This window comes from Ambystoma mexicanum, chromosome 1q, assembly GCF_040938575.1.
Source record: "Ambystoma mexicanum isolate Mex_15411 chromosome 1q, UKY_AmexF1_1, whole genome shotgun sequence".
Taxonomy (NCBI): Eukaryota; Metazoa; Chordata; class Amphibia; order Caudata; family Ambystomatidae; genus Ambystoma; species Ambystoma mexicanum.
Window position 1 is genome coordinate 1,303,144,073 of NC_090922.1, and position 27,725 is coordinate 1,303,171,797.

The 27,725-nt window shown below is 43.4% G+C and overlaps 1 protein-coding gene across 1 annotated transcript in view; it reads right to left on the reverse strand.

The window, feature by feature from the left end:
• Positions 1-27,725, reverse strand: part of LOC138546556 (dynein light chain Tctex-type 5-like) — a 206,665-nt gene that overhangs the window by 95,089 nt on the left and 83,851 nt on the right. The window contains exon 3 of the mRNA XM_069642148.1: positions 12,647-12,712. Within this exon, the coding sequence (XP_069498249.1) occupies positions 12,647-12,712 (66 nt within the window). The remainder of the gene's footprint in view (positions 1-12,646; positions 12,713-27,725) is intronic.

A 27,725-nucleotide genomic window follows, 5' to 3' on the forward strand; every position in this document is an offset into this window, starting at 1 on the left:
ATTCTCTGGAGGGGGAAGAGCCAAAGAGTAAGTTGCCAGGGATCGGTAAAGTGCTTGGCAGAGGTTGCATAGTAGGGAATGGCCATCTGCCATTGCAAAGTGCAGTCCTGTGAGGGATCAGGGGCCAGTGGGTGCCTAATGGCAAGTGCTGGGAGTGGGAGAGGATGAAGGTGATTGGGAAGAATGTCATGACCCAGGAGAACACATAAGGGCTAAGGCCACTGTGATGCTGGAAATGGATTGGAGGGACAGGGCCTCTATGTCCTTTCCCTGTAGTCCTTTTATCATGTGTGTTCTGTGTTATTTTCTGCACAGGAGTCCATGTGGGACTCCTGGCAGTGCAGCTCTTCCTCTTTTTGTTCGTGGTGAACAGACCCTTGGTATAACCTTATGGCACCCATGGGTGGGGGTACGACCCTGTACCCCTAGTTTATGTTTTTGGGCACCTGTGTTTGGCCCACAGAGCTGGGTATGGGCTGGTGGCAGCTCCATGCTGAATTTGACAGTTGCTCTGAGTATCCTCCATTTTGGGATACCGATGCCCTGCCACTGGAATCAGTTGATTCCTGATAGGAGACCAGATGCCCCCTGTGGCCTCTTGCTTTCTTTTGCCTGGTACCTTGTTTTTCCAAAGTCCTGGGAAGCCCTGACTCTATCCCTTCCCCTGACTGGCTGTTGGGTGGAAGTTCCATATATGGTATTTTGGGGAAGTCCAGGCCAGACTGGCTGGAGCCTTTCCAGTGAATGTATGTTGTGGGTACACCCTTGGGGTCGGACCTAGGTGAATGGAGTGTGTGACCAATATACATTTCCTGTTATGGGTGTCTGGTTTCTGGTATGTGACACAAAGACTGAGACAGCCCTACCCAAACCTGGTATGAATGCAGTGTGAAGTGCTATATGGCTGGGTGCTTGTCCCAATCCACATTCCTTGTTGTGAGTGTCTGGATGGAGAAGAATGGCCTGAATGCACTTTGAGTCTGATTGGCTGCCTGCCTACCTGAATGCCCTTCTGAATGATTGGTTGCCTGAGTTTGACCCAGCAGTGTAAATGAGAGACCAAACAGTATATCTGGGGACCTCTCACTGATAGAAATCATTCAGAAGCTGAAGTCGAAACTTGATGCTTACCTTGAAGCTCAGCTGGAAGAAGAAGGCTTTGCTGCTGCTTTCCTTCGTCGCAATCTGAAAGCTGCCGTGTCTCCAAGAACTGATCCCAGAGAGGACCTTACTAGGAGATCTCTTCCCGAGCTACGAGGGACCATCATGCACCAGCTAACCTTCACCAAGGCTCCCTGGAAGTTAGTCATCGAAAGGCTGCCAACCGGAGACGGGGACCGCCGAGGAATCTGAAGCGAAGCGCCAGGACATTGAAGTCCATTGCCATTAACGACCATCATTGCTGACCGGAGCCGCAACGCTCCATTGCCTAAGACATTTGAATCAGGTACTCCTTTGCTCATCATCGTCGACTGCTTTGTCCCGCCGTAGAAAGTCAAGGTCACCGACGAACCGAGGAGAATCCGCTGGTGGGTTTCCTGCCACCTGAAGTCCTCAAAGACACCGACAAAGATCCAAAAGCCAGCTGTGGTCGAGTCCCAATCGCCAACACCAAACGCTGATGACCCGACACCCTTGCTGGGCCCACGTTCTTCATTGACTATTTGCTGCAACAAACTATCATCATCAAGGTGCACTGCAAGCCTTATCTTCACAGGACGTCCACGACCGATAGTCGACGAGCACCGCCAGGACCAAAGCTGCTGCCTCAACGCCTTTGTTCACCCTTTCCTTCATGGAATCCTAATGATCCGTGACTCCTGCCTTAAAGGGAGTTCACTCAAGAAGGATCGTCGACGACCCTTTGTCGAATTCTACTAAACCAGGTACATTGGGATAGTAGAACATTTGTAGAAGGAAATAAGACTCTGCTAAGCAATATATGGACTGGGCTTGTCAATACATATTTTATTTACAGGTTGCCCAGGTGGGGGGATCCTCACATAGAACTGTGTCTAGGTAAACAGGGCCAGTTCTCTACCAATTGTCTAACCAGCTTGTTTTCCTCCTCAAGTCTATTGTTGGTTCACATTATTAATTGATTTGTATGTCATTTGAAACTGTCTACAGTTGATGCATTTTAATAGAATCTAAGAAGTAATCGTGGTACCACATAGAGACTGTTTTATATTTATCATTATAGAATTGCCTGAGCACAAAGTGTGTTATTGTATGTGTACATAATAAAAGTCTTATTTATATAAAGAACTGTGTGTTCACAAACATGGTGTGTGGACATTCCTTTGTGGGTGCTTGGGGACTACACTGTACTTACGAACCAGCCCGCATCACCTCCTGAGAGCTTAAGCCGTGATTGCTCATCCATAGCTACCTTATAGAGAATCTTGGCTGGGACGCTATGTGCTTCTACTCTTCCATATAGAGGGCAGGAGTACAGATAACGCCCCTGCAGTCTTTACACTCCACCATCTCAGCGAATGAGTGGGTTAGCAGTGGAGGGGGAGAGGGTAGGAGGAGGTGAAGAGGAAGGTCTTGAGGCTCTTCTGGCATTTGGGGAGATCCTGCACAAGACGGAGAGGGAGGGGGAGGCTGTTCCAGAAGAGGGAGCCTGCAGAGGAAAGAGATCAGCCTCCAGCTCGCTCCTTGGAGAAGGGCTTGACATACAGAGAGCTGGAGCTGGAGGAAGGTAAAGACCTGGAGGGAGAGTATGTAGATAGCATGGTCCCCGTCCCGAGACAGACTTATGGATGATGCAGAGGGATTTGAACTTGATACTTGCAGCAACTGGGAGCCAGTGGAGTGATTTTATGGCTGGAGAGATACGGTCCATGGGCTTGAGGCCAAGGATAACTCTTGCAGCCGTGTTCTAGAGAAGCTGGAGCGGGCAGAGAGAGGAAGAGGGTAGATTAAGGAAGAGGCAATCCAAAGCCATCCAGGAACACGTATCACCCCTCCTGCTCTGCTGCAACCTCACGCACATTGGTTGCGTGTGATATTATCGGTGCTACAAAACCGTTTTAAGTATTATTCTAGTAAAAAAAAGATCGTTTTTAGATTGTTCTCCCATATAAGGCATGAAAGGGGAAATACCACTGTTGCCCAAATATTGACCTCTGGCCCTTCTCACTGTTGTTTCTCCATGGCGCTGTCCAGTCCTAATTAGCAAAGTAAAATCGTGCGATTGGAAAATCGGAGAAACGCGTACACCGTTCGAGGGTGCTTCTTCTTTTAGTCTCTCTGCCGGAGGTTACCATTCTACCTATTTTGCACGGGGATTCTATGGGTCGCTCGTCTTCTTCATTCTCTGCCTTTGCACTCTCCACCCCCATGACTCCAAACCGCCAGGGAATCAAATACCTTGTTTTAAAAAGGGGTGTCTGAAACTCTCCCCAAATCATTGCTCACTTGGTCCTTCCATCTAACATCATATGTGAAAACCGGAAAATTTTTAAAAGGACAACTTCCGAGAGCATGGCATTTGGTTCTAAAAGAAACAGCGTCAAAGGTGACGATTTAAGCAATTGTGTTGTTGCGAAAAAGGGCGTCGATAAAAAATGGTTCATGATATTTTTCAAGCACTGTTTATACAGTGTTTATTTGACTGCTGTTATCACTGGACACCGCAGACATCAATTATAGGCCTCTCTTTGTGAAACACCTACTTCTGGGACAACCTGGCAGATGCAGTTGCTAATCTCTTGCTAGTCTCGGGAGGATCGTTCAGGGGCAACGCGGTCGCCTTGGAAGCAAGACGACGTGGAGCAGCGCAGGGCCGATCCCCAGGTTTGCGCTTAGAAACCTCTGGGCATTAAGCGCGTCATAAATAACCTATTACAATTACAATTGGTAGACCACCAACAACTCACCATATTGAGAGATTTCATCCTTTAGTTGCAAAAAAAGTAAAAAACTGCAGAAAACCTCTTTCTGTAAACATGGGTGCACTAAACCTCATAAAATCTGTGGAAGGACCCACACATACATCCAGTTTTCAGGAACAAAAATATCCCCACTGTCTCACCCGCAGGGTGACCACCTTGCCACCACGTTCAACATTTTCACTCAAGCTGCATCACTTCAAAAAGGTTTGCTCCCTAAGTGCTCCCTAACAAACTAAACTAGAAACACATAACGCAAGAAGGACTCCACAACATTCACTTATGGGTATTGCCAATGCTTGATGTACTGGCTCCAAATAAAGTCTTTGAAATACTCACCAAAGAAATAAGGCGCTAAATGGCCCACAATCAGACTCAACTAGCTCACAACGAAAAGAAAGGGCTTGAGCAAATCAACAAGGACTGCAGACAACTCTGTATCAACAGCACAAACAAAAGCAAAGAAAGCATCTTGCTTGTTCTCACCACAGAGAGCATGCACTATGGCGCCAGCAGGAACTGTTCCAAATGATCAAAGGAAATCAGAATCTTCAGCCTGCAATAAATCTAGGGACCCTCCCCACAACTATGTGGCTCCACCTCAGCACCTTTCAGCAAGAACATCCAGATCCAAGACCACTCAGAACAAGAAACGCACAACAGCCCTACATCCAATGATGAAAGTAGCACCAAACGATATAGCGAGATGACTTCCATGAAAGGCTCAGAATATAGGAATATATAGGAATTTAAGCAGACCATGAGAGTAAAATGAATATTGCGGATCTCATATCAAGCGAGGGCCTCGATGAGGGCCATTACTGGCCATGTCTGCCCCCCACAGCGGGCGTGAAAGCCATTTGCACCCTGGGGTTTATCTGGGGTGAAAAGTGTTTATTTTTTTCCTCAGGAGATTGGTTGTGCAAGCAACGCCAATCTCCTGAGGTAAAAAAAGAAACAAGATGGCTGCCACCATAGGGAAAAGGTACTAAGTCCCTTTTCCATTTCTTTTGTAGCGGCGGGAACGGGAGGGGCATCAGGTCCAGAGCACAGAGCTCCAGTCCAACAGGTAAGTGGGAAGGCAGGGTGGGGGAGGAGTATAGATTGCTTAGTGGGATTGGCGGTAGGGCAGGCAACAAAGACCCTCTCCCTGTTGCCTCCCAACATAAAAATAGATGGTACCACCCGGGGACGGAGTGGAGCAGGAAGCTGGGTAATAAAACCGAGCTATTCAGTCGCTCTCTATCGGTACCCTAAAAAGGGTTTCAAAGAGAATGTTCCTTTTAATTAAAGATCTGATATATTTTGCACTGTTCATTGGGAAAAACAAATCAAAGTCGTAATTTTTCATCTTATTGTATTGAGTTGTATTCACTAATCACTTCTTAGTGAGACTGACAGACATCAACATATCCCCAATTAAAGGTTTCTATGTCAATGCATTTCAGAGAATATCTCCTTCATCAGGGCGAACCTTAATGTCCACAATTTAATGTTAATATCAATTAATAATATTTAAAATAGTAACATAAAGCACATACCATACGTTCCGTGTTTCATAATGACATCCGCACATGCAATCAAAAAAGATTTAAGGAGAATAAGTCAATTGCAAAATCCACAAAGGTACTCATGCTTGTTTTTGTGTGAAAACACTTAGGGCCTCATTACGACCCTGGCGCTAATGGGTTAACGGCGCCGTAAAAGGCTGCAGTGCCGTTAACCCATTAGCACCTGATTACGAGGTCCCTTTGCGGGACCCGACTTTAACGGCTGGTCTGCACCAGCCGTTAAAGTAGGGATCCGCAAAGGGACCTTGGTGCTAAGTACGGTACCGCAATTTGCGGTACCGTACTTAGCGCCTTCCCCATTCCCATTGAGCCCTATGGGGCAAAAATGGGAATGGGGAAGGGCCATGGAGGAAGGGGGAATTACCACCCCGCTAACCTTGTAATGGGATGGTAATTCCATGGCGGAGTCGGTAAGTTACCGGCATGGACCATGGTGCTATTAGCAATCTTATGGATGTGGATACAACTTTAACGTTTTCATGTATCTGCCAAACGGCGTGTATCAACTTAGCAGTCCAAATCCCAGCGTGTGTGCCGCCGGAAAGGCCACAGAAACTAATGTGAATACATATTCAGGGTTAATTCTGTCACTAAGCTATGTCACTAGAGTTTGTTTAATATGTGTTCTCCCTTGCTTACCTGCTGGCGTCCACAGTGTAGAGTGCCGTGAACACGCCCAGAGTTCCTTTTTGGAGCCGTTCCCTAGGAAACAAGACTATTTTGTGGACTACTTTACGTGCTGTTAATGCGCGTACATCGTTAGAAGTTCCTATCGTTACAGGCGATTACACAGGGATATTACACAGGGATTGCATCTATGCATTTCTATATTGCACTAATATTGTGTAGTTGCCCTATGAGCCTTTTCGATAAGTAATGAATGTTGCTGGTTGCCATGGAGACCCCGAGGCCCGATTGGAAAAAGAGGCCCGCCGCGAGCACGGTCTCCATGACACCCAGAACGCCAAGAGTAATGTCAATCACAGTTTTCAAATGTTGCTGTGCATTTCTATGAAGCAATCACCAAGCGTGGCAGAGATTTCGTGGAAAACGGCACCTTGCGTCCCAAACGCCCACCGTAAGGTGCTCGGGATGGGACCACCTGGTTATTCACTACAAAAAGTAATGTATGTTGCATCTCATTTGTTAAGACGTAAATATGTGTATATAGTGATTATTCATTGCATGTAAGTCCCATCAATTACAAAGACAGTGCAACCATTTGTACCGGTATTGTGAATCCTACATATTACGATGTTTTTTTCGAAATACAAATTAAAATACATTAGTGTTGCGTCGTGATTTTTACATGATGTTAAATCTATGATATGCACACCTCGAAACTGAATCTTTTGTTAGTGCATTCATAGTTCAAACCCCAATGTCAATGAGTCAAAGCAATGTCTAAACAATTTAAATATAACAATGGAAGTTGATCTCTTTATTCAATCCGTTCGGGGTCAAAGATCCCAATTCGTCTATCCAGAATGTTTCCCTTCTGTCCAATCTTAAATCAATATCTTCATGTGGATTGTTTTTCGAAACTACTTCCAGAATTTGAAACCTGATCTGTGCCAGGTTATGTCCCTTATTTATCCAGTGGCGTGCTACTGCTTAATTAAGATTGCCATTCCTAATGCATGAACGGTGTTCATTCCAGCGTATTTTTGCTGGTCATGTTGACTTGCCTACATAGTATTGCCCGCAGGGACATTTGATTTCATAGCTGTCACATGTGCCAAAGGTCTTATGCATGATTTTTTTTGCCTGTACGTGGATGGTAGATGGTGTCACCTTTCATTACAAAGGTGCAATTAGTACAATGTAAGCAGGGGAATGTCTCTATGCGTTGTGTTAATGGTTCCTTAGTTGGAGGTCTGGTCCTTACCAATTCGTCTCGTACTTTTTTTTTTGAAACTTTATTTATTGGTTTTTACATGAAATAACAAACAGGCCATGCACCGGCCACAGTGAAATTCCCAAAAACACCCACCTCTCTCTCCCCACCCCTCCTCTTCTCTGTAGCTAAATCTAAGGCAAAAAGTCTGGCCGACAACCAGGATCACTTATTCTCACTGGTCTCTTCTCAATGTGGAGGAGAGCGCTGATTTTAAACTGGGAACGAAGTCTGTGAAGAGGATGTGTCTGCAGTGGATATCAGATATGATATGTAGGGTCCCCAGATGTCCGGGGGGCGGGCATGCTGAGGTAGTGTCTTTATGAAGCATGTTTCCACATCTTGGCAGTAGGTCACATTGTTGACTTGCAGATTTTGGAGACCAGTCGTCCTTCACCTTGAGATTGTATCACCCCGTGGAGAAGCTGCCATGTGGGTGGTTGTTGTTGGAAAGTGGCAAGGCTCATTTGGAGGGCATGACGTAGCCTAAAATAGATCAACATGTCTAGGGCGTTGTTGCTTCCGTTGTCCCGAGCCTGTTGCGGTGACAGGAATGTGCCTTCAGTGAAAAGGTCACTTAGTGTTTTTATTTGCAGTTTGTCGGTCCATTGTAGATTTATTCTTTCCGTGGTTATGAGTATTCCCGGAATTTGTCTTGTAAATTACGGATTCTGTCGAAGGCAAAAATCGGAAGTTCCTGGAAAATATGTTGTACTCTTATATCATCTTTGAAAATTCCCCATTGTTTTTCGATAGTGTTCTTGGTTCTAACGCTCTGTACTGAGAACTTAGATACATACACTGGTGATTTCAATTCCTCTGTGCCTTTAGTTTTGACCGCAAGGAATGTTTCCCGGTCTATTGTATTGATCCTCTGTGTTGTAGATTCTATCTCCTCTCTTCTGTAACCTCGAGCCAGGAATTTGTTTCCCATCTCTGTTTGTTGTTGTATATAGTCATTGGGGTCACTGACAATTCTCTTCACTCGCAGTAACTGACTGAAAGGTAAATTACGGATCAAGCTTGGTTGGTTAAAACTTAAACGATGTAGAAAATTGTTCCTATCCGTGGCTTTGCAAAATAAATTGGTGTTGTAACCCTCCTAGCTTGTTCTCACTTTCACATCTAAGAAATTAATCTCTGTTTTAGAAACCTCTCTGGTGAATTGGATCCTACTATCAATGTTATTAAGTTATCGAATTCTGCCTCCGTTTCTGACCAGATTCCGAAAATGTCATCTATGTATCGCACCCAAAGATGGGTGTTCTTTTTCCATTCTGGTTTGCGCAACACATGATCTATTTTGTATTTATGCATAAAGCAATTAGTGTATATTGGGGCCATCGTGGCCCCCATAGAATTGCCGGAAATCTGTAGGAAGTTGTGATCTTTGTATTGGAAATAAGAGTTTTCCGCTATAAATTGAAGTAGTGTAAAGACAAATTCTTTCCTCGCTCCAATCTCCGGTGCTTCTAAAAGTATCCATTCCACTGCTTCTATTCCTAGCTCATGAGGTATAGAAGTGTACAAACTTTTCACATCTATAGTGAATAGAAGATAGTCTTGGTGAAAAGTTGTTGATTTCAATATTTGCAAAAAGTGTGTTGTATCGCAAATGTGTGTCTCTGTGCATTGAATTAGTGGTTGAAGGAAAAAATCAACATAGATTCCTAGGCGTTGGAGAATACTGTTCATCCCAGCTACTATTGGTCTACCTGGAGGTTGTTGTAAATCTTTGTGTATCTTTGGTAATGTGTACAAATTTGGCATTCTGGGATGGTGGTTGTTCAAGAGTCTTTAGGTATGTTCATTAATCCATTAAAGTTCTTTGGCCTTTTTAAGAAGGACTTCCAAATTTTGTTTGATGGCTTTAGTGGGATTGTTATCCGAGGACACGGGTGGCTGTATACAGCGAGCACAGAATGTGTATTCTACCCGCTGTTCCAACCACCTGATCGCCCTTCCCTGGGTGCAAATATAAATGTATGCCTGTAATCCAGCAGGAACACTTGAAGACTCATGCCCCCCACAACATCTAAAAAGCCATAACCCAATAATCCTGACTCGCTCCTATTTTTCAATCTGCTATCAAATGTTCCATTGAACAAGGCATCAGCGTTGAACCCAACTTCATTATTGCTCCACTCAAAATACAGACAGACGAACAGAATGACCCAGCAAGCTGTTGCACCTTCTCCAAAATACTGTTCACAACTAAACTCCTGGAGAAATTCCTCTGTCACCAACTCTGGGATCAGATTAAAACCGAGAGCCTTCTACACAAATCCCAACACAGATTCAAGCCAATGGAGGGACCGAGGTGGACACTCTCCTTCATTTGGGACACTCTCAAAAACAAAGCACACACACAATCTCAATAACTGTGCGCATCCTACTGGACCTAACTGCTGCATTTTACACTATCAGCCATGAAAGCCTGATTAAAACATTTAGGACCTGATTCACAGAGTGTTTTCCATTGGGGTTTCGCCATTATAAAGAGCTTCTGTGAATCAGGCCCTTTGCCTCCTCTGACTCTGGGGAACTGTGCTATGCTGGATGGTTTTATTCCATACTGACAGGGCTGAGAGGTCACGCAAGGTTACGCTCCCACCCCATCACATGCAGAGTACCCCAAAGATTCAGTCTTTCACACCTACTGTTCAACATTTACAGGCCTCCCTCCTCTGAACTCATCAACAACTCAGGCCTGGCATGTTTCAACTATCTAGATGTTACCCAAAGCATCTATACACTCACTGGTAACTCAACCTCAAACAAACCGACTCATGGATGACAATAAACCAACTCAGTTTTAACCCAACCAAAACCGAACGGATGATTTGCAGCACCCCAACAACCACCCCCAGATATATCTGATGGCCCCAAGAAATGGGAACCTGCCCTCAACCATACAGGAAGAATCAAAAAGATGGCACAAAGCGCATTAGTAAAACATGGTATTGATTGTATTATTCAACCCAACCCAGAGTGTATATTCTTTGTTCGAGTCCATTTAAATAAAGGAAAGGTTCAGACTCTGATGTTTGCACCTATGGCAGTTGTTCAATAAATGTCCTCTGGTGCTAGCTGCAAGAAGCGGCTCTGGATTGTGAGGAATGGTTTGGTGCGATTCCGCCCTCTTTCTTTACTGAGCAATAAATACAACACGCGCAGAGCAGATGGAAAGGTTTTGGCATATTTTCTGTAGATGTAAACATTGAATGAACAGTAAATATCCTGAATGTCGTAGTGCTTGCGTAATTACATTTACAGTTCATTCTATTTTCCTTTTTTCTTGGTGCACACACCTGCATGATCACTGAATATTTGACAAAGTGTGAGAGCCACTCCATCGAGGGTGATCAGTGAATGGCACTGTGAAAAGTGAATCTTGTGCAAAGTAAGTAAATAAATAAATAAATACATACATTAAAGCACAGTCCGTAGAGCCCGTTACAATTGTGCTGCTCATACAAGACTATGCTATTGAAGTACATAATAGAGTTTAGCATGTTAGGGAAATTGCTGTATTTTAGTTTTGGCCATTAGGTAGCTCTTAAGCACCGCCTGCAAGCCAAAACCTTTGCATTGGAGCACAGTTAATAGGGGAATTACACATGAGAAGGGACACACGGTTGTGGTTGTTGTTTGGTTATTTATCCACCCATTGACTGCCCATGGCAATGCCAATCCTTATGGCCATTCACACCCACTAATTTCCCCATCTCTACCAAAAGAAATGATAATGATTGGCTATTTATAACACGCTTAATATCCAGAGGTTTCTAAGCGTGGACCCGGGGGTCGAACCTGTGTTGCTCTGCATCCCCTTGCTTCAAAGGCGAGCACGTTGCTCCTGAGCTATCCTCCGAAGACAAATCCTCCTGCAATCTGTTTGAGTTAGCTCTATCAAGCAGTCACATCAGGCCTTAGCCTGCCAGTGTCATATTTAAGCAGTCTGCTGAGAGTTAGTGGCTTAATTGCATCTGCAAAGGCTCTTCTGGTGTAATAGAAATGTCTTAACTAGGTGTGCCTTCAGCCACTTGATATATATCTGTTCCTTTAACCTACATTATATTAAAAACAAGTACTGAAAAATCAACATTCTTGGCTTGTGAATAGACATTAGATAGATATTTGCCAGCCATTGCTATCATATGCACTGGTACCCAAACCATGTTCCAAATGTTGCCATTGAATGGTCAGGTGGTGCCATTATTGTACTACCTGACAAAGGCATATTTGTCTCATGTCTACACAAAGGACAAAACTGTTGGATTTGCAAATGCTTGTTAGACTTATTATGAATGAACATCAATAAAAAATGTTAACGCTGTTCTTCGATAATGCTGTAAAATCTAAATTTATATACATGGAGTTTTTTCAAATTCCTAATCAAGAAATCCGGGGATTAATTTCTGTGTCACAGATACAGATACACAATTCAGAAAAAGGCTCTTTGTGTTTTTTACCCAATTCAAGAATTCTGCTTTGCTGGTGTCTGGGTGCGTGGGTTTTCTGTTCCTTTGGATTTCCAGAGGAATGGGGAGACTCTACCTTCAGACCCTCAAACCTGATAATCATGTTTATTTTGCTGGCCGCGTCATGAGTGTGCGCGTTTTCTATGCAACATTCTGAGCCATCATATACCTGGGACATCCCCCCAAGAAAACTATTTCTGAGGGCATTCTAAGTAATTATCCTTTATTTTCCTTGAACTGCGCGGTGGAGTGAAAATTAATGTTCTCTGCAACACTTGCAGACACGTTCCTGAGTATCTCAAAGTAAGTTTGGTCCAATTCCAGGCCTCGAGGGCCGTAAACATTTCAGATTTTCAGGATAATCTTCATCAATATTAATAAGTTAAATTTGCAAATAATGATTCTAAGTGTATGCACAATTTTTCTCATGAATAATAATGATGGATATCCTGAAAACCCGTTAGGATTCCGGCCCTCGAGGCCTGGAGTTACGGAGTTGGGCAACCTTGCTCTACTGGAATCGGCAGGCAGCGTCTGCTGAGGAGAATATTCTGTGAAGAGCCTGCCCCATAAAAGAGGGCGGGTGCGGGCTCTTTACTGGTGATTCCTGAAAGCAGGAGAAGGAGGATGTAACTAGCACCTGCAGGCACTTCAACACGAGCAGCCTAGATAGTCCTGTGTTTGGCTTTAACAATCACATATTGGGCATGTGTGATCATATGATTTGGATGCCAACTCTAGCTTTAGAAAGTTTAAGCGAAGCCATTTGCTTAGCAAAATGGCCGCCCTTCTTACCTGGTCATTGATGATGGTGATTGGCTTGCGATGATGTATTCTGAGCCTTGGTTTCGAAGCTCTGATCTACAAGAAAACCAGTGTCAACATGAATAGAGCTTAATCAATAAACACATACGTCATCATCACATTGCATACATCCGTGTTCACTCTCCCAGTGGTGTACGTGGCGTGAATTGTAAGATGCTTACAACATTAGGTCCCAAGATTGGTTTAAACTTGTATGATATGTTGCAGATTGTATTACTTTTTTCATCCACTGCAAGGTTCAGTTAAAAGCAAGTCATATGGAATACATCTATATATGCAAAAAAATAAAAAAATAAAAATAAACTATATAAAAAGAAAAAGCAACACTAGGAAAACAATTCACTCGAACTGCATGCACCAAGCCACCCAAGTCTCTGGGAAATGGACTTTTTCACGCAACAATGAAAAGATTTACTTTGCTGTCCAAGCCTCTGTCCTCTCCCACCTGAATGGTGGTAATGCCCACCTGGAAGGCCTCCTGGTGACCACCATGGCACTCCTGAGATGTGTCCTACATACAGCAGTGTGCCTCATCAAAGAACAGTGCAAATTCCACCACATTCCCTCGACCCTCAGTGAATTGCACTCGCTACCACTGCAAGCATATGTTGCCTTATTATCTACACGGCCATCCCCTCAAATCGCCAAGCTACCCCACTGAGAAGCTCAGCATCTCTGGAGGCGGCTGTCCACCAGAAGTAAAGACATGTGCAGACTTGAACTCCGTCAGTGCAGGGAGTAAAGAGCCAGAAGACAGGCCTTCTCTGTTCATGACCCGGACTCAGGAACCTCCTCCCCGCCAACATCAGACTTGTCCCGTCACTTCTACATTCCAGGAAGGAACTCAGGATCTTCCTGTTCAAGGCATGGAGCCTCAACATCTATGCCCACAAAACCCCTCCACTCCCCACCTAACCTGAGACTGGCGATCTGCTCCCCCCAAGTTTCCTTTGTTGGTTGGTTGTAGATCCCTTGCTGCCTAATTGTACACCCTCCATTTCCCACTGTCAGATCTCGATACCATTGTATTGATCCCTTGCAATCTGCTTTTCACCATGTACACCCCCTATGAGTTGTATAGCGCGCTGTTGCTTCCCATAGATATGTTTGTACTCAATAAATGTCAGGTCCCTGAGCAACAGGAGGTGTCAGGTTAGGCATCATTAATTGCCATAAGTGTTGTAGTGGTTAAGGAGGGTCATTTACTTTGAAAAGGCATTTCTTTAATCTAACCATCTTATCAGCCAGCAACTATTGGCCCAACTCATGATGGAGAACTTCCTGTTCAGCAGTGATTGGCCAGTGAATATTGTGATGCTGTTTGGAACCTCTGGAGAGGTTCTAAACTGCCTTTCATCAAGATCAGCTTAGGAATGGTCACAGCGCTCAAGAGCTCCAGAGTTAAACAAAGAAACCAGAGAAAAGAAAAAACATCTTCTGAAAGACAGTCTTCAACAAGAGACAGAGAATAATCTCAGATAAGTGACAGAGAGAGAAAATCAAAGTTTGTTCTAAATGAAAATGTTTTTAAAACTTTAAAGACACTGTTTGCAAGCTTCATGTACAGTGTTGATATTTATCTACTCAAGAGAAGTTAAAAGACATTCTTTACAGTAAAGGATAAAAGTAGTTTTGCACTTGTAATTGTTGAAGGGTTAATTGTACAGCGTTTAATTAGCGCGCGTGCATTACATCAACAGCTGCAGTTGCGCATGAAGGTTTGCATGGGAAAACGTTTCGGAGCCATCGTCCGTCGTGAAATTACTAGCGTATGAGGAAAGCACCTAGCGGCGTGACTTGCGTGCCGGTAGCTGAGGAGGCAGCGTCGGGCGTATCCAAAAAACAGTGTGGTGTAGTATTAATTTCGGACGATGCGACGAGCGAAAAATCAGCTGATGGAAAAGTCGCGCTGAGCAAGCCGATTGCGCGGTGAAGGAAAATCATTTCCAGAGACATTTTTTCTTTGCGGCGTGTCTTTGAAAGGTATGTGTGCACGCGAGCAAATGGAAAAGCAGTTTCAGAGGCATTTTTTCCATGCAGCGAGTCTTTGAAAGGTACGCGTGCGTGCTACCAAATTCAGTCATCTAATAAGGAAGTGAATGAAAGTGAAAAGAATGCACAGATAAGTAAAGAAAAGATAAATAGTGTACAAGCAACTTAAAGAAGCTAGCTATCAATGCAGCAAGATGAAGTATGCAGACAAGCAAAGTGTGTACTGAACTCAACTTGAAGCAATAAAAAAGTCATTATCATTTTGTAGTTCTTAGAAGCAAGGTAATATAGCAATTAGAACTAAGTAGTGCTTAAGAAAGGTTATATTTTGAACATTTATGAAGGGATTTAAAGACTGCATTTGAACTCAGTAAAGAGAGCAGAGGAAATATTCCCAAGTACAACAAAAAACTAGAATACATATTTAAATTGGTCACTTGAGTAATCTCTCTCTGAGGGTGAGAAGAAGTCACTATGCTAAGAGCACAGCAGTACATCAGTGTGGACTAATTATTAGTCACAGCAATTCAAGAACTCACAAGTATCAATTAAGCCTCTAAGATGAGGTAGTCCAGTAATTGGTGGTTTAAAGAATGGGAAAGTTATATTTTTAGTGTAGATGTACTTATTTTGGATGGTAACCAGAGGTGTGTTATTTGCAGGCTATTCCGTGTTCCAGGAGTTAAAGGAGACCAGAGGAATCCTGACCGTTTGTTATTTTCTCCATTTCCCCCTTTCCCCTGATCTGGTCAATCGAGCAGTTGTACATTTGACTGTTGGGAGGACTGGATTGGAGGATTGGGTGGGCTGTCGTCTGCTCCTGCAGGATTTTCGGCGCTGGGACCTGATAGTATGAAAGGCCCACGTTAAAATACCTGCCTGAGCAGAGATGGAGACTGAAGCAGGGGTATCTTTAGGTTCCCTAGCTAAAATGCTATCTGAGATGAGGGAGGAGATGTTAAAGTCTAGGAAGGAGACTACAGAGTTAAGAGATAGGCTTAAGGAGTTAAGTCTTTTGGTGAGCAAGGAAGGTGTGGAGGTTAGTAAACCAAGTGTATCAGGTTGGTATCCAGAAAGAGAACCGCCATTGTTATTTCCAGAAGTAGAAGGGGTTGCTGTGGAAAAGGTTAGAGGGCTGGAGAGGCGAGAAGGGGGCGTGCCAGCATTTTCTGTGGTGACAACTCCATTGGCTCCACCAGAGCGTTTTTCCGGGAATCAACTTAAGTTTAAATAATTTCTAATGCAATGTGAGTTGCATTATTTATGTAGACCAGAGTCCTTTCCTAATGAAAGAGCCAAGGTGGCTTTTCTGATTTCATATTTGTCTGGTGAGGTGGCAGCTTGGTCCAGACCTCTGGTAACTGGAGGAGCAAGAGAGTTAGAGAATTCGGAGTTATTCAAAATCGAGTTTAGTAAGATGTTTGATAGACGTACATTGACTCAGAGTGTTGATTGTGAGTTATTGGAATTAAAACAAGGCAGTAAAGAGTTATCAGTTTATACCACCCTGTTTCGAGCATTAGTATTAGAAAGTCCTTGGCCAGAGGGGAAAAGGTCTTCTCTATTCTACAGAGGTTTGCGTGGGGAATTAAAGGATGCTTTGATGACAATTGTAGAGAGACCAGCCACTTGTGAAGAGTTAATCACATTAGTGTTGAAATTAGACACAAGGATTATTGAGAGGCGGCAGGAGCGCAGGAGATCAATTCCAGAGGGTAGGTTGTGGTTGCAAAGTGAACGACCCAAAGTAGATTCAGTTCAAAGAGATGTGTAGGCTCCAGGGAGAGAAAGACAGTTTAGGCCTCCGCTAACGAAAGAAGAAAAGGAGAAGAGACGTAGGAGAAATCTTTGTCTTTATTGTGGGGATAGTGGTCACTTTGTTGGGAATTGCCCCAGAACCTCTCGAAGAATCTCCACATCTTCTGGAAGAAGTCAGGTGGTGGTGAACACTATTCAAGCATCGGTCCCGCACATTACTATAAATGTATCCTGGTTTTGGAAGGGAGGTTTGAAATGTGGGGGTCCCTGTGTTTTAGATTCTGGGGCAACTGCCAATTCCATGGACAAGAATTTAGCTATCCATTTAGGGGTACCAGTTGTGGCTAAAGAGATTCCAGAACAGGTCAGAGCAGTTGATGGGACACAGCTCAGTCCGGGACTCATAACACAAACCACAGAACTTCTTGGGTTGAAAATTGCAGAAGGGCATTGGGAGAAGATCATGTTTGAATTAATTGATCCCCCCCAATTACAAATTATTTTATGTATGCCTTGGTTGACCTTGCATAATCCCTTAATTGATTAGGCTAGGAGGATGGCGGAATTTAGATCAGATTTTTGTTCGGAACATTGTGAAAAGGCATGGGAGGAGTATGATGTTACAGAAGAAGAGTGTCTGGGAGAGCTTTTGGCAGGAGGAATTGCAGAGGAGCATGTGATTGGGGGAGTGTTTGGAATTCTGCCAGAATGCTATCAGGAGTTTGCGGATGTCTTCAGTGAACGTGAGGCGAATGAATCACCACCACTTCATCCATATGATTGTAAAATAGAGATGGAGGTGGAGCTCCAATTCCTTGTGGCAGAATATATGCGTTGACTGACAGGGAGAATGAACATTTGAAGACATATCTGCAGGAAAACCTTAAGAAAGGTTTTATCTGCCATTCACAATCTCCATTGGCATCACCATTGTTCTTCATGCATGAGAAGGACAAGAGTTTGAGAACCTGCATAGATTATAGGACCCTCAACAAGATAACAATTAAGAACCGTTATCTGCTTCCGCTGATTTCAGTCATGCTAGATGCTATTCAAGGTGCTAAGGTATTCACTAAGTTGGATCTCCGTGGAGCGTATCACTTGGTAAGAATCAGAGAAGGTGACAAGTGGAAAACGGCTTTTTGAACACGTTTTGGATTATTCTAGTATCAAGTGATGCATTTTGGCCTTTGTAATGCACCGGCAGCGTTCCAATATTTTATTAATGAAGTGTTGCGAGAATACTTAGATGTTTTGGTAATAGTTTACATCAATGACATTCTGATCTATTCACGGAATGAAAGTTTACATCAGGAACATGTAAGAAAGGTGCTATTGAGACTGCGCGAGAACCATTTATTCGCCAAATTGGAGAAGAGTCAATTTCACACCACTAGAGTGGAATTTTTGGGTTTCATAATTTCACCGGCTGGTTTGGAGATTGATTCTAGTAAGATTAAGGTGGTTTTAGACTGGCCAGCCCCTACTTGCATGAAAGATGTCCAGAGTTTCATTGGATTTGCCAACTTTTACCAGCGATTTAGTCAAGATTTTTCATCTGTGGAACACCTTTAACTCGATTGCTTAAGAAGGGTGTAAAATTTAGTTGGGAAAGAGAAGCTGAAGAGGCATTTAGTTTTTTGAAGAACAAGTTCACATCTGGTCCGATACTGTTACATCCTGACTTTGAGCAACCATTCTTTGTTGAAGCATATGCCTCAGATCTGGCTTTAGGAGCAGTTCTTTCACAAAGACATCCAGGTACGGGTCAATTGCATCCTGTGGCATTTTTTTTCTAAGAAGTTTTCAAGCACCGAAAAAAATTACACCATCTCTGACAGAGAACTGTTGGCAATTAAAGCAGCGTTCGGAGAGTGGAGACACTATTTGCTTGGAGCTCGACATAAAGTGACTGTTCTTACAGATCATCGGAATTTAACCTTTCTGCGTTCAGCAAAAACTTTAACTCCACGTCAATTGAGATGGTCTCTTTTCTTTGCAGATTACGACTTTGTGATTACCTTTAAACCTGGGCGACAAAATGGTAAGGCGGGTGCCTTGTCCAGATGCCATCCCGGAAGTTCCAAAGAAGATCCTTTAGCTCCAATGCCATTGCTTCAAGATAGTAACTTTGTGGTGGCAGAGATACAAAAGGTGGCGAGTTTGAGCGAACAAGTGTCGAAGGTATTATCTGCAAAGCAAATGAATGATTGGGCAAGGAAGGATCCGGCACAAGTGATTAAGAATGGTTTGCCATTTGTGGATGCAAGATTATTTTTGCCTTCTAAAAGTATGCAAGAAGAGGCTCTTAAACAGTGTCATGATTCTTCCCTTGCTGGACATCCAGGTTTTAGAAAAACCTTAGAACCTTTATGTAGAGAGTATTGGTGGGAAGGAATGCGTAAGGATACTTTGAATTATGTCCGAACGTGTGAAATCTGTGCGCGAGTGAAGTCAGAAAATCAAAAACCAGCAGGATTGTTGACACCTTTACCCATTCCTCCCCGTCCTTGGCACACAAACTCTTTAGATTACATTGTGGATTTGCCTCCTGATCAGGGTTGCACAACAATTTTAGTGGTGGTTGATGTTCTTTCTAAGGCCAGTCATGTTGTACCTATCAAGGGTTCAGCTACAGCTACTAACTTAGCACAAGGTTTTATGCAAAATGTGGTGTGATTACATGGACTCCCTACACAAGTGATTTCAGATAGGGATCCCAGTTTGTGTCCAAATTCTGGCAAGAATTCTGTAAGGAGTTGAAAATAGAAGTTAGTCTAACTACTAGTTTTCATCCAGAGCCGAATGGTCAAACCGAGAGAGTGAACCAGGAGCTAGAAAAATATTTGCAATGTTATCTGAAGACTGATAAGGCTGGGTGGAATTAATTTGGTTGGCAGAGTTTTGTTATAATAATACAGCAAAAACTTCAACTACCATGTCGCCATTTTATTTAAATCAGGGGTTTCATCCCAGATTTCTTAAGGATGTGAATTTGGAGGAATTGGAGGTTCCCGATGTTGAGGGTAGATTGAGAGCCATGGTTGAGAATGTTAAAAAGGCAATAGAGGCTTTACAGAGGAGTAAGTTAAATTATAAGAGATTTGCTGATCGTAATTTGCAGCTCCAATTTATCAATCAGGTGATATGGTTTGGCTTTCCAGCAAGAACATAGCTCTGAAGGGTAAAGATAAATTTAGTCCACACTTTTAGGGGCCATTTGAAATTGATAAAGTTATTTCTCCAGTCACTATTAAGGTAAAGTTGCCATCTAGTCTGAAAGTACATCCCACATTTCATGTCAACCTCCTGAAACCCTGTATTTCAGGAACCAGGTTAACTCAGGTACCGGGTCCAGTTAGTGTAGATGGTTCTGGAGAGGAGTATGAGGTTCAGGACATTCTGGATTCTAGGGTGGTTCGGGGGAAATTGTAGTATTTTATGTACTGGAAGGGGTATGGACCTGAGGAAAGAACATGGGTGGCTAAGGAAGATGTACACTCACCAATGTTATTCAAGAGATTTAATTTACGTAGACCCGAGAAACCTGGCCCTGGGGCAGGGCTTTACCTGGGGGGGGTACTGTCAGGTCCCTGAGAAACAGGAGGTGTCAGGTTAGGCATCATTAATTGCCATAAGTGTTGTAGTGGTTAAGGAGGGTTATTTACTTTGAAAAGGCATTTCCTTAATGTAACCATCTTATCAGCCAGCAACTATTGTCCCAACTCATGATGGAGGACTTCCTGTTCAGCAGTGATTGGCCAGTGACTATTGTGATGCTGTTTGGAACCTCTGGAGAGGTTCTAAACTGCCTTTCATCAAGATCAGCTTAGGAATGGTCACAGCGCTCAAGAGCTCCAGAGTTAATCAAAGAAACCAGAGTAAAGAAAAAACATCTTCTGAAAGACAGTCTTCAAGAAAAGTCAGAGAATAATCTCAGATAAGTGACAGAGAGAGAAAATCAAAGTTTGTTCTAAATGGAAATGTTTTTAAAACTTTAAAGAAACTGTTTGCAAGCTTCATGTACAGTAATGATATTTATCTACTCAAGAGAAGTTAAAAGACATTCTTTCCAGTAAAGGATAAAAGTAGTTTTGCACTTGTAATTGTTAAAGGGTTAATTGTACAGCGTTTATTTAGCGCGCGTGCATTACATCAACAGCTAAAGTTGCGCATGAAGGTTTGCATGGGAAAACGTTTCGGTGCCTTTGTGCGTCGCGAAATTACTAGAGTATGAGGAAAGCACCTAGCGGCATGATTTGCGTGCTGGTAGCTCAGGAGGCAGCGTTGGGCTTATCCAATAAACAGTGTGGCGTAGTATTAATTTCGGACGATGCGACGAGCGAAAAACCAGCTGATGGAAAAGTCGCGCTGAGCAAGCCGAATGCGCGGTGAAGGAAAAGCAGTTCCAGAGCCATTTTTTCTCTGCGGCGTGTCTTTGAAAGGTACGCGTGCGCGCGAGCAAATTGAAAAGCAGTTTCAGAGGCAATTTTTCCATGTAGCGAGTCTTTGAAAGGTACGCGTGCGCGCGAGCAAATTCAGTCATCTAATAAGGAAGTGAATGAAAGTGAAAAGAATACACAGATAAGTAAAGCAAAGATTAATAGTGTACCAGTAACTTAAAGAAGCTATCAATGCAGCAAGAGGAATTATGCAGACAAGCGAAGTGTGTACTGAACTCAACTTGAAGCAATAAAAAAGTCATTGGGCCTCATTACACGGAAGGCGGTAATGGTTAACGGCCACCGTTAATGGTAACGGTGACCGTTAACCATTACCGCCTTACTACGAGGTCCCTTAGAGGGTTGGTGCTTTAACGCCTGCTTTTTGCAGGCGTTAAAAACCAACCCGCTAAGGGACCTCGTAGCTAATTACGGCACCGCAAAATTGCGGTGCCGTAATTAGTGCCTTCCCCATTCCCATAGAGCCCTATGGGGCAGAAATGGGAATGGGGATGGGCAATGGCGGAAGGGGGATTTACCGCCCCTCCAACCTTGGAATGGGGCGGTAAATCCCCTTTCCGCCAAGGCGGTGCCGGTATTTTACCGGCATGAGCCATGGCGCTAATAGCGCCATGGCTCACCGCCTTCCGTGTAATGAGGCCCATTATCTTTTTGTAGTTCTTAGAAGCAAGTTAATATAGCAATTAGAACTAAGTAGTGTTTAAGAAAGGTTATTTTTTGAACATTTATGAAGGGATTTAAAGACTGCATTTGAACTCAGTAAAGAGAGCAGAGGAAATATTCCCAAGTACAACAAAAAACTAGAATACATATTTAAATTGGTTCCTTGAGTAATCTCTCTCTGAGGGTGAGAAGAAGAAGTCACTATACTAAGAGCACAGCAGTACAGCAGTGTGTACTAATTACTAGAACTCACAAGTATCAATTAAGCCTCTAAGCTTAAAGCTGAGGTAGTCAGGTAATTGGTGGTTTAAAGAATGGGAAATGTATAATTTTAGTGTAGATGTAATTTTTGGATGTTAACCAGATATGTGTTATTTGCAGGTTATTCCGTGTTCCAGGAGTTAAAGGAGACCAGAGGAATCCTGACCGTTTGTTATTTTCTCCATTTCCCCCTTTCCCCTGATCTGGTCAATCGAGCAGTTGTACATTTGACTGTTGGGAGGACTGGATTGGAGGATTGGGTGGGCTGCGCTCTGCTCCTGCAGGATTTTCGGCGCTGGGACCTGATAATAAATACCTTAATAATAATAGTTGATAGATTTTTAGTGCACCAAATCATCACCACAGTACATAAGGACAAACACGTTTCAAAAAGGGCACAACACAAATGAACCTTAACAATATTTCATCAGAATGTGATATGGAGGATGATTGGGTGGGACTACGCCATTAGGATGGTACAGGGTGGTATACTATGCAGCTGTTTTTTGTATATGTACATTGCATTGCACATATGTACAATTTAACGAACAAAGAGTTAAAGTGAATTGCATAGAATCCTACAATATTTGTGGTCAAGTGCTAAAGCAAGGGTTGGGGACCAGGTGTCCAGCTCTCATGACCAGCCACAAATCTATGAAGGAGAATCCCTAATGGGGACAACGTTCTCCTGGCTCGAGTCCTGACCTTCTCCTTGGTCCCATCAAGACGTCCATCATGTCATGCAACACCATCACCCCAACCTTCAGAAAGATACACTAATTAGCCCTCCATTCCAGCATCACCTACAAACAAAGTTCCATCCTACTTGGCAGAAAAGCTCACCATCTCTGGAGGCTCCATTAGTCAAAAGATTCCCAAAATAGAAAATAGGAGATTCAAGAGAAAAGAACCAGAAAAGAAGTCCTTCTCCCCGCTACACAATTCGAATCTGGAATAACGTACCGGTACACATCAGGCGGACTCTGCAGCACCGGCTCCAGGATGGGTCAGAGGACCCTGTTCTTCAAGCGACACCTTATTGCTATTGACCTGCTCATAGCACTCCTTCTTGCATCTTCAGCTCTCCCTATACTTTTTTCTGTTTTATCACCCTTTTTGTGCAGCACGCTGTTGTTTGAGCTATCTTTGCACACTATATATCCCATGTATACATATGTCTTCTCCTGCTACAGGCCATAATATGGCCTTTATTAGTTCTACTAATTATCATCTAATGGTCCTTAGACAACAGAGGCTTTTATTGTGGGAAACTATTGTGCCACATAGGCTAAAGCAATTATTTGCTTTAAGGTTGATTATTACAATAGTACCTACATTGGCTCAACTAAATGAAAGATACAGCGACTTGAGGTCCTTCAAAACACGGTGACTCATATAATTACTAAGAGCCACAGGGGGGACATATATCCTCAAGTTTAAAGCAACTTCACTGGCTTCCTGTTAGTGCCAGGATAGAGGTTAAATGTATTTAATAGTTTTTTTATAACACGCCTAATACCATAACTGAGTTCGGTTTCTAAGCACGGATCAGGGATTTGAATCTCTGTTGCTCTGCATGGTCTTGCTTCCAAGACGAGCCCATTGCCCATGTGCTATTATTCGAGGGACCGACCCTAAGTAATTTAGGTTTAGTTCAGCGGGTGACCTGAAGAGTTTTGAGATCCTCTAGGCAACTGAAGTTGCAAATATCCAGAGTCCACAAAGTCAGAGCCTTCAGAAGATCTAGCACTGTTTTGAGGCGGTAGGTTGTGGAATAGTCTGTCTCATTCCATTAAAGAAATCTCAATTCTTTCTCTTTCATAAAAAAGTAAAAACCTTCCTCTCTGATAAACAACCATAGAGTGTATTCATACTTCTACTAAATTTCTGTGAATCTTTGATGATCTTAAGTGCACTGAGAAACCTTTGGGTCATCGTGCCTGTCAACCACCATTACATCGATACGGACCAGAATAGATGCATTACACCTCCCGCCTACACTCCCCTGTGCACTTCTTGTTACTGCACTTGCACGATCCGAATGACACAAGGCCTACTAGGACCATTATTGTTATTTTCTCCTCTGCCCCCCCTTCTTATGTTCGTGTGGCGCTTTGAAACACCATTTGCTGTATAAGCGCCTTATAAATAACCAATTAATAAAATAAAATAAATAGACAGATTGATCGATAGATTTTATCTCAGATGTAAGCAACTACAGTCAATTGCAATTGTTTGACATGGAGGCCTGTGCAGCTGACCACACTGATGAAGAGCCATGTATCCCACCTCTCTTCCTGATCCCAGAATACATAGTAAAGAATCCCTGGGCATCAACAAACAGCATCAGAATTCATTGTTTCTAGGATCTAAGAGAATCACAAAAGGTTGGATACCTCTTATTGGAAAAACGGAAAATGTTATGCTGAGGTTGAGTAATGCATGGGCTGTCAAAGTCACACAGATCGTCTTCATCTGATGGTTTGAGAGCAGAAAATCGTGAGAATTGACGAAAGAGAAAATGCGGCCTAGGGAGTTTGCTTCACTTACTGGGTATTTGTACGCTTTATAATCTGAAGTATCATTAACTGCCATGTGGTTATTATGGCTTCAGTAGCACCCTTTAATTGCAAAGATTTTCATGTTTTGTACAACACAAAACTCTTTGTCTTGGGACGATAGCTCAGGGACAATGCACTTGCCTTGGAAGCAAGACGATGCCGGAGCAACACAGGTTTGATCCCTGGGTCTGCACTTAGAAACCTCTGGGTATTAAGCGCGTTTTAAATAACCAATTACAATTATGTCTGCCAGAAGCATGGATCGGGTTTAATTGTTATTGGTGTTTCAAAAATAAACATCCCTTCAACAGTAATACCAAACCCGTTGGCCCAGTAGTCTTACTTTAAAGTTATGTTAAATTACAACAATATTACAACAACAGCAAGAGTACTGCACATTGTTGTTGACTATTGTCAATGAAAGAGCGAACGCTTACAGCTACCATTGCAGTTCTGTATTCACCCAGGAAAGCAACGTCATCTATGTACATGGGCACAATGTGGGACGGTGGTGGACCAGATGTTTTTTCCCCAGTATTTTCATATTAAACATTATATCATCGTGCCATCTCGGCATTGACGGCTCCTTGTGGCACAACCAATAAACAGCCAATAATCTCTTACAAGCAAGAAAGTCAAATTGCCAAAGTCGGTGCAGATATTTACATTGAGGCAATATGAAAATGGGGAGTGGTGTAACGCTCACCTGATTCCCACGGAGGCGCAGGTCTGGCTTCGAGTGCTGGTGCTTCTTCAATGGTGAAGCGCAGCACTCTGAAGATGGACAGGAAGGGCCCCTCTACTCTGGCTTCTCTGGCTCGCAGGAATATTCCCCTGTGCGTGAAAAGGGATTATTACCTACTGACTGAGTTATGCTCAAGCCTCCCACTCTCTTCCAACCCTTCACGATACCCTTCCACGATTCCCCGTGAAGTCTCACCTTAGGGTCAGGAAGGATGAGCTCTCCATCCTGCTTCTGATGCAGGGGCGCGTTGAAACCCATTTACTTCACTGGATTGAGGATTGATGGGAGTTCAGGTAAGCTTGACTATTCAGGTAAGGCGCTGTAAAAGTTCTGCTGCAAGTTCAAAAGTCCAAGCTTTATAATAATGTTCATTGTCTTGTTGCAGCAAGCGCTAATGCTTATGTCTTTTTCCCCTTAGGGGCCGGGGTTCGGAATGCCGGAGATATGGCGCCGACCCGAAGTGAAACGTGCAGTTCCAGTAAATGACAGGTAAGTTCTGGATGAGCGCTCGGGTAATGTCTTTGCATTCGCTCATTCAATGTCTTTGTCTTTTTTCCCCATAGGGGCCCGGGGTCCGGAAAATGCCTGGAAGCAGCAAGACCCGAAATGAAATGGGAATGACCCAACAGGTAAGTCTTAGAAGAAAACTGAGCTTTTCCTATTCCTTTCCTTCTCTCACCTTGTTCTTGTCTTTTTCTCTCTAGGCTCTGGGAAGTGGCTGTGGATCCGGATGATCGCTGCTGAAGATGGAGGCGTCCAGGATAGGTGAGTGAAATGCAGCGCTGCAGCGATCGTAGCGAAATGCTTTTAAAAATGATGTCTTCCTTTTCAGGATCGTCGGTGTGATGTCTCTGTGGTGCTGATTTAGCAGGTAAGGTCTTTTGTCTCCCTTTGCAGGTGACCCAGGATACTGACAGGCGTGGCTGAGGTCCAGCTGCGAGGAGCAGAACAACGTGAAGCGTGAGTTGCTGATCGGGTGTGGTTTAAATAGCTTTGGAAGAAGTTCCAAGTGTGTATCCTTCCACCGATCAGGTATGTATCCTTCCCCGACCACACCCGGGTGGAAAGTAGTCCCACAGGTAAAGTAGTTCTATTCAGGCCTCAAGAGGGCCTGGATGTAGCAGCATGGTCTGCATCAGGTAAGTGCACATTAAAACACTTGAACACATGTCTAGCTTTATGAGCCTGGCGCCTAAGGCGCCAGGACAGGGGTCCAACATGAGCCTGGCGCCTAAGGCGCCAGGACTGTGTCCAAAGGGCCCCAGCTTGGGCCCGCTGGCACTCCCCTGGGGGAAATGATGCCTGCCTCTGGGGTTGCTGGGTCGGACCTGGCTCCTTGGAGGTAGGCATCATGACAAGTGGGTTAACGCTGCTGGTAATGCTCAACTGGACAAGTTAAGGGTTTGAGCGAAGTGAGGGTGATCAATGCAGGCCTATGATTCTATGAGTATCTACCAGTGCAAGTCAAATGCCCTGAACCTTGGTGTACACCCATTCACCATTCAATATTCACTCTTCACCATGTGTAGAAGGGTCCATCCTGTGCAACCCGGTTGTGGGTATGTACATCCCATGGAGGATTTGACATTGAGGAGCAAATATAAAGTATAGTTCAACACATAAACAAGCGGTGGCCAGCACTGGCTCGGTCAAGCGTGGTCTTTGTCATGTTTCCATGCCTTCTATTCATGAGGCGTTCCCCACATTGAGTCTGCTTCCACCTGGGATCTCCAGATGTTGTGGTCTGTGCCTCCGCTGATCCTTCACCATTGACTATGCTGGCTCGGGCAGAAGGGAATTGTAATCCAAAACATCTGGAGAGCTGCTAAAAGTTGCAAAGCCCTAGTATAGACTATGTTGTATAATGAGATTGTGGACGGACACTTGGGAACGTATCTTTTCATGCTCCAAATTGGCCATGAAAGTGGCAACAGTACAGTTTTTAAATAGGATATAAAAACTGAAATGATGTATGAAATTTTACTGAGAAGTTTTATCATTTGTGTTATATTTTTGCTACATACTTAAGGAAAAAGTAGGTTTTTACTATCTGTCTATTTGGTGAATTCTACACTTCCCTGTTTTCTTTGATATGTGCTTTACTCTTTTGTTTTGTAATGAAATGTAAGATGAAATAGAAAATTGTTATATAATTTGAAAGGTTGATTTTATCAACCAAACAAATAATTAAAACAAAAAATACTGTGTTATATAATGAGATTGTTGTTTTGGGCCTGTCACCCACATCAGAACTGGCCTTCAGTACTAATATTGGCTGAATGGGTGTAGTGCTTGTCAATAATCCTTTAGAGCTGACTGAAACTGCATATATGCAAGCATTTGAGATCCCAGAATATTCCACTTTAATTTTAAAGTCAAATCAGCCTTGGTAAGGAACTCATGGTGACAACAGTAAAGACAGACACAACTGATCACAGTTCAAGTGTGTTTATTAAAATGTAACTGCAGGGTGGAAAAACACCTAACCTAAACCTAAATCTAAGATGGGAGCGAGCGTCGACCATCAAATGAAAATTAAGCAGTCCTTGTGGTGTCTTGTCAAAGTAAAAAGCCTATACTAAAAACTATTGCCAATTCCTTACAAC